The following is a 12,421-nucleotide window of genomic DNA, read 5'->3' on the forward strand; positions in this document are numbered from 1 at the left end:
CTACTCACTGCACTGAGATGTACAGTACAGCAAGGCCCGAAACTGTCAAACGATACCGTCTGATTCACTTTCGTTCATTTGTTCACGCTAGTTACTTGAATCCGAATGTGCTTCTCGTCATTCATTCAGGTCTCAGGGTTGTGTTTTCTATTAACTCAATGTCATAATTTGATCATGACACAAGCCAACAGAAAGACAGAAAGTCAGCTATCGCCCAGACCTCGCATAGAGAGCGCCTGTGAGTAGAGCACGACGAACATGAGTGTATATGAGTTTGTGTGTGTGTGTGTGTGTGTGTGTGTGTGTGATCTAATCTCCCTCTGTGCTCTGTGGTTGCAGCTGGTTGCTATGGAGAGCAGCTAAAACAGCTTCGACTGAGGTCAGACATTATTCTCTCCACTCCGCTCTCTCGTAACTCTCTCCTGCACGTCCTCTTCACAGGTTAACCGCCTATTATTTTGTTTAAATTTATGAATTAACTGTGGATTAAATGCAGGCCCGCACTGACCTGTTGATTCAAAAACACACCATCCATTAACAGAGGTCAATGTTGTCAGACAGAACAGCGTTATTGATCAACGTTGGGACATGATGTAAGCCGCTTTCTTAAATTTACAACTGACCCATTCACTTCCTTTGGTTTCACATTAGTCATGCTATTGCAAAGGTTGGCCTTGGCCTGGTTTCGTAGTTTAATTATTCTGCGTGAGAGAGATATTTGGGTAACATCAAGTAAATGAGAACATTTTTCATTACATTGAGTTATATTCAGTGAATCCTAAATCACACAATCACACAAATAAACTAAGCCATGAAGGCAGCTGTGAACCAGCAACTCCAGTGTTCTGTGAGGTAAATCTAGTGTTTTTCGTGAAGTGAGCTTGGTTTGGAGAGAGCAATATGAGTGGTTTCAGTTCCTGTTGCAAAGGGCCACAGTCAAAATTAATCATTTTTTTTAGGTGGGCCTTGTTTTTGGTGGCGAAAACATTTGCTGCTGCCTCCCAGTCCACAACATTACACTGCGTTGCTTCCAACACCAAAACTCCAGCTGCTTCTCCAAACTGGGGATGTGCCAACCACAACAACATGACACAGCAAAGGCCATGTATTTAATGCAAGGGTGTATCATGTTACGCATCACGAGCTAAACACTGGAGGAAAATTTGGATGCTCATCAGTGGAGGGGGTGTCTAAAGCTAAGCTAGGATGATGCTAACATGGGAAAAGGAGTATCGGTTGATACTCTGATCATTTCTACACAGATTCAGAGGAGCCTATTGTTCTGCATGTTTGTTATATGTATGGTAACTGTCTGTCCTCGTTCTGTGTTAGCCTGTGTGAGCCTACCCCCCCACACCCCCCTGCCCCACGCACTGCCAAAATAAGCATACGCACATGCTAAAGAGGGCCACAAGAGACACGGGGCATTCAGCAGCCCTAACCCTTAATTAAGCAGTACTCATTAGTGTATGCATGTGTGTTGTGTGTTCAGTGGAGTTTGCTTGTGAAAAAAAAAAAAAAAAAAAAAAAGATGCAAGTGTGTTTGTAGCTGTATGTTTTTGAGACCATGTGTGCATGGAGGTCCACATGTGTGTGTGTGTGAGTGTGTGTCTGTGTATGACCCTGACCCTGTTTTTGCAGTCTTTTGTACTGGGCTAATGATGGAGCTTCTTTACACTAACTATATCTGTAAGGGCCTTGATCTGGATTAGAACCCAGCTTTAATGAACGGAAAGTAGGACACAAACACACACATGAATATCAATAAACATGAATGTAGACAAGCACGCACAAGCAAAATCTTTCCTCACAGCTACAGAACATACGTACAAAGGTGGGCTGCGGCACAAGAGTTACAATAGCACACATAAGCACACTGACCTGCCGGTGAAGGTGTGTTTGCCTTGGGGTCGGTCTACTCCTGCTGGTCTGTCCACAGCAGGACTGGCAGCCTGCAGAGAAAACACACCGAACACCTTCCTGTTAGTCAGTGAGTGGCATTTGGAGAGGAGACACTATAATGAGCAGAGCCAGCTCCAAAAGCACATTCATGTTGTCCAAAAGTGGAAGATTTAAAGGATGGACAAAAAAAACAGAAAGACATGGATGGATTGACCAATAAACAGCGTATATAAATGAAAAGCTGTGAATGAGTGACTGAGTGGAAAGTTAAAGAACTCCCCGTTTTTTTTTATTTGGTTTTTCCTGCGCTACACCCAATGTGAAATCCTGAGCTCCACGAGTACATCTCTGCAATTTGAAAGACAGGAAACCATAAAGGGAATGAGTGAAATGATGAGTGACGGAGCTGCTAAATTGATGGACGGATGATGTACAAATAGCAATTAATATGTGAAGACAAGAAGACAGTGTTGTCAAGCAGTAATAAATAACACTGTCAATGGGCACGGCGCGAGAGAGAGAGAGAGAGAGAGAGAGAGAGAGAGAGAGAGAGAGAGAGAGAGAGAGAGAGAGATGAGAGTAAATGTGAGCCAGGGGAGCTGTAATAATTACTTTATACAATGACACAGAGCTTGCATTGAATGTGTGTGTGTCTGCGTGTGTTTGGTTTTGAGACAGTGAGGTGAGCTCCACAGGGACGATGTCCAATGTCCTCCACGTGTCACAGTGTTTGCACTTCACATTACTGTGTACATGTGCTTTTGCAACATTAAGCACTGTATCACAAATATCTGCAGAGCTTTAACAATATTAGACAGAACAGCCCTGCGACAAATCCCAGCTTTGTAATTCAGACATTTAGCTTAAAAGGTTTTTTCGGTTTTGATTAAGTATTGATTGAATTGGTCTACAGAGACCCAAAGTCCTGATGTCACCTCCAGGCCAGCTGCTTTTCTACTAGTGCCTGTGTTTCAGAGGAAAATGATTCAGGAGTGCTTTAATCTTTCTGAAAACCTGAAATCTGTTCCTGAGGTTAACTATCCATATTCTAAGACAAATGACAATCTACAAAGTCTTACCAGCGCACAGTGCACATAATACATCTTCATCAATGTTGATTCATCACTTACAACTGGAGTGAACTGCGCAACAAAGTTAGACTGTTGCGCTTGGTGGGCTTCTAATAGTCAAATGCATTATATTCTGCCCCAACACCTTACAATGTAAAGCAATGCAACCCATCAAGACTGCAAACTACGTCCATAAGACCTGAATGACAACCTCCACCCAGGTGTGAACCAAAGCTGGGCATTTGGGGTGAGTTAGTTTTAGTGTTCCTAAGTGTATGTCACAACTTTCTTCTTCTTTGCACTGTTTTCCATTGAGTGTATGTCAAGAAGGATCAGCACATGATAATGCATGATGAGCTTTGTAATAATGTGCGCTATATATATCAGAACGGTGACTGATTGAAGGTTTGCCTTTACTCTGATTACCTCTAAAAACTTTTCATTTCTTTTATTCCAAAATTAAAGATTGGAGGCATGAAGTGCACCAAATGAATACATTTGCTTTGTCTTGATCATTTTATCAGAACGTCTGGCAAAATAATCACATGTACATGAGGACATGCGATCTTCAGCGTGCACTCTGAGTGTGCACGTGTTCGTGAGCACGTGCAGATAAACATACGCAGGTCAATAAAGCAATGTCAGGAGTAGGAATTAATGGACTCTTAACATGGCCTTTCACCTTTGACCTATCACCCTATTGCCATATGACCTACGCCACCTGTCAGAGAAGAGGGAAGGAAAGAGAGACAGAAAAGAAGCCGAGAGCAGGACAGAGTAACGAAGAGAGGAAATAAAGAATGAGGAAGACGTCGGAGAGCTGAAGAGATTCAGGCTGGCTCGAGAAACAACAGCTTAAGATGTGACAAAAGAAAAGGATGAAAACAATACGTGAGAGGAGGAGGATGAAGGTGAGACTGAATGACAGACTGCAGATACAGTAACCATATGTTTGGGATTTGTTGGCTTGGAAATCAATTAGTTTGGCCTAGCTGCAGATGCTGCCATGTGAGCTTAATTGCAACAGGATGACAGGTAACATTAATTATCCTCACCTCTTTGTCATAACAACAGCCACTCATACATTAATTGGAAAGTCTTTTGTGCTTAATTACGTCTCATTTAATAACTGCTGGTAGAAATAGTCTCCCTCTTTCTCTCTCTCTCTCTTGGAAGTGCAGCATATTAATTATAGGCCAGCAACGTATGCTACTTATCAAAGGGTAATTTAGAACAAGCAAATGAATCTGAACGCATAAATGTGTCTCATTATTCAGATTAACCTTACAATTTTAGAGATACTGTAATATAGTGAAATGTGCATGCGTTGAATGGATAAGTGCCATGTTCTCTATTGTTTTTGCTTGAAAAAGCTTTATTATATTTCCAAGGCAGTAATACTCATGTGACCACTTTTACCAATTACACGTTCTAAACTTCTAGCAGAGGGGAAAGTGCAGCAGCTGATACCACAACTATGGCCGTTATTTTTCATTAGCTCATTTATATAATACTGTTTTTTCAACATTAAAAACTTTGTGCACATTTAATTACGTTGTCTATTAAATTTTCAAACTTCCACTAAAGCTGCAAAATTCATTGGAAAGAAGAAGAAAAGAAAAACCCCAACGTGAGTACGTTTCAAGGCTGATCAGCGCTGTCAGTCAATAATGGCTTTCACTCATTCATAATTATAACGTATTAAAATGTAAAGCACCAAGTCACTGGGAAATAATGATCGAGAGACCTCCTGCTTTATTTGAGAAGAGATCAAATATATACCTTTTCAATGACAAAGATTTATTAGAAATATATCAAGGACAGCTACAGGGAAAAAAATGAATGCATTAGTCTGCTGACCTTGGACAGCTCAGTTACTTGTGAGCATTAGTGGTCCTCCAAAAATGGGAGAACAGAGTAGCAGAATTAGCATTTTAACTCAATGATGGATAATCCTACCTTGAATAAGTATGCTTACAATAAATGGGCCAAAAGCGTTTAGTCTTCTGGGTCCAATCTAATAATAAGCTAAAAGCAGATAAAAACTGAACTATTAGTAATATTACTAATTACTGAATAACTAATCAAGCTAAGTGTTCCCAGAAAACAGTAGAGTGAGTATGATGAATGAATAGTAATGCATGCTGGAAAGTTTGGGTGTGTGTGTGTTGTGTGTGGGGATGTGGCTGATGAATTGAAGTGAGTGTGTGTGTTGATAAATATCATGTCAGAGAGCGGAGTTCTGAACACGGAGGTAAAGAAAAAATACTTATAGTCTAGTATTTTCCTGTGAATTTAGTTAATTTGTTTGTAATAACGATGGCTATGACGCTCAACCTCTTTACAGGACTCTCTTCTTTATACGGTACATTAGGTTAAGGACAAATGACACGATGACAATGTGAGAAGTTTTTGTATTAGTTTTCTTTGATTTTCTTTGTTCAAACATGAGAGTGAATAAATGAATTAATTAAGTAGGAAATAAACAAAACCACATCATAAGCATTTACTTCTTTCAAGGCATCAGTAGTGCAACCCGGTGAAAGTTCCTGTTCCACTAAGGCATTGTTAAGTACCTGTCAGATTCACTTTGCATAGTTAACGAATATGAGTTCAGTTCTCTAATTGCACACATCGGCATTGGGCAAAACACAAACAGGAACAGGAGACCAGCAGACACAAGAGCGCAGACACATCCACATAAAAGCTCTGCACGTGTCTGCACACACACAGTCTTACAATATCACTTCACTAACAAAACATACTTTACAAGCACACACACACACACACACACACACACACACATAGACGAACATGTGAACACACCCAGGTGTAGCATGATAAATAAGTGCTGTACTGCCTTATTAGCCCCAGTAGTATTCTGGCCAAGAACAAATACTCCCAGTCTGATTAACACATTGTGATTAACCTGCAACCCTGCATGTACGTGTGTGTGTGTGTGTGTGTGTGTGTGTGTGTGTGTGTGTGTGTGCGTGTGTGTGTGTGTTATGTTGTAAGTGACAGGGCGAGAGAGCGATTTTGTGGCTTACTGTACTCATTTGCACCTGGCATTTATAGCGGCAGAGCTGCACCAGTAAATCTTTCTGGATTGAAATGAAATAAAGAGAGGGGGCAGAGAGTGGGAGAAAAGACAGAGAGTGAAGAAAGACAGAGAATTACTGCAAGAAGAGTACTTTCTTCCCCTCATCGCTCTCACCAAAAGGCCAAGTGACAATTTGAACAATTACCCGGAGCCATTACCTCTATCTGAACCTAGCTGGTTGAGAAGAGACAGACCTATGAGCGAGTGACTAAGTGTGAGTGTGTGTGTGTATGTGAGAGTATGTGAGGGAAAGAACAAGAGACAGTGAAGAAGACAAAAAAAAGATTTGACAGCGACTGATAAAAAAAAACGGTGTAACGAGGAAGAGGAGGGAGTAAAACAGAGAGAGAATTCCTTTATTTACAGCAGTCACAGAGTCATTTACCACTTCAGCACTCAGGTGGTAGTTACTGCAGCACAGCAGGTGAGAGATAGAAAAGCACAGACAGAAGAAATGGGTGAGCCATTGACGAGCATCAAGCAGACAAAGATGTGAGGAAAAAAACTGCAGAGGGAGAGATGGTTGTGATGACTGGACTAAACCATATAATTTATACATCTCCACTGTGAGTACTCCTTTTCTCTCCCAAATCAGATGCAAGTGTTATCAAGTGATGTCTTGCTGGATATAATACAATCACTCAATGATGCAATGAAAACTCTGCTAATATAAATCAGCTTGAAGACATTAAAACTGACCTCTTGCATTGCAAGGAAACTAAAATCAGTGAATGATGTTGTACATGTTACTCAATCGTTTATTCCTCTTATGACTTGACAGATTTCTATTTGGATGATAAGCCTACATTAATGTCTAAACACAAAAAAAGGGCCAAAGTGAAAATTATTCACAAGTGGATGCCTGAGCAGGAACAATCTGATTGCTGTCAGCCTGTCTGAGCAAGCAACTGACAAAAAGTGTTCAATAGTTAAATAAACAGGGGGAAATTACTGTCTGATGGTCTGTTTGACTTATTTCTTTACAAGGCACGATGCTTAGAAAAGGCCAATCTCAGCAAGGACCACAAACAAGGCCACAAGTGTTGTGTGTGTCAATTCAGCAAATGACAGCTCTGTTAAAAGGATGACTTGTGAACGCCTTAACTTACAGACCTCTCTGCAGCTTTGTAACACAGCCATGGTGGTTTGGGTTTCAGTCAACAGTGATTCAGTCATTTAACACAACATTGTTTGATTATTAACCAGCATAAAACCATGTGACAGTAGTTTTAATTCAAGGCAAAACTAAGCCTAATACAAGTTAGAGAACAGTTCATCTGATCAAAGCTGTAATGCTCTGTGTGAAATGAGATAGCACGGAAACCTGAGGAGCTAACATGTATGCATGCTATCATGTAGGTGCTCTAACAGATAAACAACACCCAGATGCACACACTCTGGACAGATCTACTGTGTAACTGACACCTGGGAATATGTCATATTGGACAGCCACAGCAGCAGTGAAAACAGAGCTGAGACATAAGGAGTGGTGGACGTTGGACTCAGAACAACAGGAATTTCATTCCTAAGCTTTTGGTTGACATTTCACCAGGAAAAGTAAATAAGAGCATGCACGTTTCATTTCTGATAAACTGTGTTAGCTGGAGGTTGCTAATCCGAACAGATTGCAAAGTCTTTTTCTGGTGGATCATCATAAGCTTTATGCTGCATGGAGTCAGCATGGTCGGATAAAATGGTCAAATAGTTAACAAGAGAATACACCAAGCATGTCGCTGTTAAACCTTGTGGTAAATATGTTGATGTTCAGTCACAAATACGCAAAGTCACCAGAAATGTTATTAGTACACAGCACAAGTTCCTCCTTATGCAGCCCCTCTTTACATCTTTCTCAAAAACAACATTATCTATTACTTCACCAGCTTCAGCAACGTTAAGCAGGGAGACTGGCCACCTCTGAGAACCAATCACATCCCCCAAAAGAACTGAACTCTGCAAACAGGTTGTCCTACCAGGAATACAGCACGGCTAAAAAGGGATGTTTGCCCAGTGAGGACTCTCAAGGGAAAAGGGCTCACCACTCAAGAGTCCAATCAGGCGTGGACTTCCTTTAACCAGTGAACTTTAGGGATTTGCTGTGTCCAACCATCTACGGGGAATATGAAACTGAACCACTATCATAACAAGTAATCAAAACTGCAACTAGCACACTGTCTTATGATAATACTTTTACCATGTTTTCATAAGTCAGACAGATTAATTGGTGAGGTAGAGCGAAGGAGCGGAAGAGGAGAGCAGAGGAGGTAAAAGGCAGGGCACAAAACAGTGACTATATCAAAAATGTAAAGGAAGATTAGAGAGTGAAGTTGAGGGATGGAGCAGCTCGTTCTCAGGTAAGTTTGATTGACATGGCTACTGTTTATATTGTGTACGTTCTAGATGTAAATTTCCAATTCCAAGAAAAAAAAAGCACAAGATATGATCAATAAAAGGAGGTCTTGTGTTCAATAGTTGTCAATTTTGTGTTGGCTTCGTGTTAGACATGGACCCAAATTATTCATTCTGACACTATTTGGAACCAAATGTTGACAATGTGAACAAAAGGGGAGATGGAAAAAGTGAGGCCAGCAGACGTGAGGAAGGAGGGGAGGAAGAAGCAGATGAGAAAAAGCAGAAAGGAGCAAGTGTTTGCCCTCTGCCCTTTTGAGGAAGGGAGAGAGAGGATGAAAAGAGAGGAGAAACAAACCAAAGTCATCCATCTTTGTTAGTGGAGTTTGATGCGACAGTGCATGTCTGGATTAGAAAGAGCATGAAGACGCCACAGGCAGCACTCGCCTCCAACCCTTTAACACATATCCCCACTACACACAGAAGCACACTGCTGGCATATGTCACAATTCCACTAATAGCAACAAAAAAGACCAAAAAAATTACTTCTCACTTGTTTCATCAGTATTTGTACTCATATTTCATTACACTTTAAACTGGCTGGTCGTGATAAAATTGATGTTTTGTTGTTTTGGTTTTGTTCAATAAATTCAATCACAGTTCATCCGAAACCTATGGAATTATTCTGAAAGCTTTATTGCCATCAGATTTTTTCCCCAATGGTAAATCTGTACAGCAGTATATATGTGAAGCTTTCCTAGGCACAGAGCCAGGCCTGACACAAATATTATACATTTGTAGGTAGTAAAACATTAAGTATAAAAGACTATATTAACAATTTGCTATGTTCTGAGCATTACTGGTGTACTGGGAGCCCTACCAGAAGAAAGACCATGGGGTCATTAAAATCAAAGCATTTATCCCCTTGAGAGTATTAATGCGCTTAGTATTTTTTATGGTGATCTGCTTACAAGATTACGACAGCAAAGAGGAAAGCTCGTAGGGTCCATGAGGATTCATTATACAAAATCAATATCTTACAAAAGCTAATGAACCTATATGAAAGCCACCCAATGGAAAAGGTGACCGGAAGACTTGGTAAAAGAAATGGTACAAATCTGACTGCCTTTTACACTTCTTAAAACATATTTTTTGATTAATGTGAATGAAAATGCACTATGCTGGAGGGTAGGGCTGCATGATATGGCAAAATAAAATAATAAACAAATAATATTGGGATTATTTTGATAGATATTACGATTGCAATATGATTTGTGATTAATGGGAATATTCATTTTTGAAGCACAATTTTCATTTTCACTGAAAAAACTATTGGAATCATGATGATGTTTCATTTGTTGGGATCTGTATCAAACACTTTGATAATATTTTGAGAAACTTTTCAGCCAGAACAAGTATTGGGATGTACATTTCTCACATTGAAAGTCTCCTGATGACACCACAGGAAAGTTTATGGGCGGTTCAACATCAGTGTTTTCTCTGTAGGGAGAATGAACATGCTCAGAAAATGCTCGAATTAGACTCCTCAGGATTTCCAGCCCAAGTGGAAATTTTGACCCAACACTGGTGCTTGACAAAAGCTGAATCTTCCTCTGAGAGATCCACAAAATGTCAGACATGGCTGTTCTTTGGCGATGCCGTTTTGTTGATAGTGGGGCAACAAGTAGTGTGTACAATGTATATGCGGTGCGATTCAAACTGTGTCTTTTTATCTAAGTGCCTCTGGGTCTTACCATCGCAGTGGCGTCCTCATTGAGGGAGGGTTCGGTCTCTGTCGACTGGGGGCCGAGGGCTGAGTCACTGCTGCTTCTCACCATCAGGGGAGTGTCTGCAGAAAACACAACGACACACACAGATCTGATATGTGCAATTTCTATTGAGGACCACCCTAAAGATTTGGTTGGAAACCTAAATATCAATGGCACCCCTAAACACCAACTAAACAGCTATTAACAGCCTGATAGGAAGTAGTATTACCTCCTGTCAGGCTGTTAATGGATACAAGAAATATGACCGAGAGGAAAGCTAAATGTAAAAACAGTGAGAATAGAGAGAGTCTGCATTTGCACTGGTTCAGAATCTACAGTCAGACCGGCTGGTACTCCAATGCATATATAACATGAGTGTACACATGCATGCACACACACACACACAGAAACAGAGAGACACACACTTACACATGACAGCCTTATAATTGCTAAAGCTATTTTGATGGAGTCACAGTTCAGCAAAATTCATGTCTAATAATAATCTTTGAGATGACAAGATACAGACCTGAAGCCACACTACTGAAAGGAGTTTGTGTGTGTTTCCTTGAGTGTCAAAGCATGGTGAGGTAGAAAGAGAGAGGAGAGATGAATGTTTTTTGCTGTGAAGTTGACAAACTGAATTTCCTCTCATCATCGGTCCAAGTCAACGTGTACTTTCAAACAAACGCAAGAACACTCCTGCATTCAGTGCCATAAACTAATAGGCTGTTAATGTGAGAACACAATGCTGCTCATCATAAGTTAAAGACATGGAAACTAATGCATAAATGTAAAAATTTGCGTGTCTATAAATGCATATATTGTTATTGGGGCAGCTGCAGAGTTTACACAGACAAGCTTTTCACAGCTACAGCATTTATAACATAATCAAAGGTCATTTTAATAAGATTAAGAAGATATTTTTAAAAACTTTGAGGGTTTTTTTTTTTTCAATAGAAATGACTCCAAAAGCTGTGTCTAAATGAGGAGATGCAGCAGAACTTGTTCTGTCGAACAGATGCCATATTTGGCACAATGTCAGCGCCATGGAAACTCACATACGTCTGCAATTTTTAGCTTATTAAAAACATTACTACAGTCTTGTGACTGGTGGTCAATGGAAGGAGACAAAACAAGAAAGAAAGCATGAAGGATTTCATTTCCACTTCTTTTCATGATCCAAACTCATCAGCTAACACAGCCTGAGACATTCATGTGTGTATGTCCATATCTGTTGATTCCATACCGCAGCAGTGACGTCAGAAAGCTCTCTCCTAAATGTTGTTTTTGGAGATGTGAGAGTGCACCGCTTCATGTATTCATTAGGTCTGTGAGAGGCCGATCTGAGAGCCTGAGTGTGGGAGAAGTTAATGTATGAGCCCGTCCTTTAACATCCCTTCAGTGAACACACTGGTGTTCAAGCGTCCAAATTGGCAATAAACGGCTGATTTGCAGATCTCTGTATGCATGTAGGTAACATATGATAGTGTCTCCCTCTTCACATCTCACCAGCCCACTGCATAAAATCACCATTTACCAGAAGCTGATGGATGACGCACGCCGCACTACTGCCTGTGCTGCTGCTGGAGCTTGAAGAAATAGTGAAATGGTGAGAAAACACTGCAGAAAGCTCTGAAAATAAATAACATTTATTACTGGAGGTGTTATTATGATCTGTGTGGTACTCTGCCAATCCTCAAATCTACCATCCCAATTCATAGGGCCCATCAATCCAGATACACATAAAGAACATTGTCATGTTAGCCTCTATAGTTCCACTGGGAATAAAATGAGAAAGGTGGTGGTGAGGGTGGAGGAGAGCTCTAAATGAGTGGACTACTCAGAACACATGCCAAATGATATTTGTAAGGTCAAATATTGATCATCACAAAATGGACCCTTGGTGCTCTTAATACTGGCTGGGGGGTATGGATTACATGAAACCCCTTAATCAATTCATGTCTTCAAAGAAAGGCAATGAAAGAGGGATAAATGGATAGAGGACAAAGGACAAAAATGAGACACAGATAAGGGAGATAGATAAAGAAATAAAGGGACTAACACGAGAAAAGATCATCAGTGACATACAAAGAAAAAATGCACACATATGGCTTGGTGCAGTGAAAATTAAGACAATAGAACACAGAAAAAAATCAGCAGAAACCAGTGTGACGATAAAAATAACAGAGGCCTCTCAATAAAATTCAGTCCTATGCCATTACATTTCACTT

At 40.4% G+C, this 12,421-nt stretch overlaps 1 protein-coding gene across 3 annotated transcripts in view; it reads right to left on the bottom strand.

Annotated features, from left to right (window-relative positions):
- Positions 1-12,421, bottom strand: part of LOC143330157 (partitioning defective 3 homolog B-like) — a 186,221-nt gene that overhangs the window by 129,870 nt on the left and 43,930 nt on the right. For all 3 annotated transcript variants that reach the window (XM_076746438.1, XM_076746437.1, XM_076746439.1), the window contains exons 4-5: positions 10,176-10,270; positions 1,882-1,952 (exon numbers count right to left, since the gene is read on the bottom strand). In XM_076746438.1, the coding sequence (XP_076602553.1) occupies positions 1,882-1,952; positions 10,176-10,270 (166 nt within the window). The remainder of the gene's footprint in view (positions 1-1,881; positions 1,953-10,175; positions 10,271-12,421) is intronic.

This window comes from Chaetodon auriga, chromosome 13, assembly GCF_051107435.1.
Source record: "Chaetodon auriga isolate fChaAug3 chromosome 13, fChaAug3.hap1, whole genome shotgun sequence".
Lineage (NCBI taxonomy): Eukaryota > Metazoa > Chordata > Actinopteri > Chaetodontiformes > Chaetodontidae > Chaetodon > Chaetodon auriga.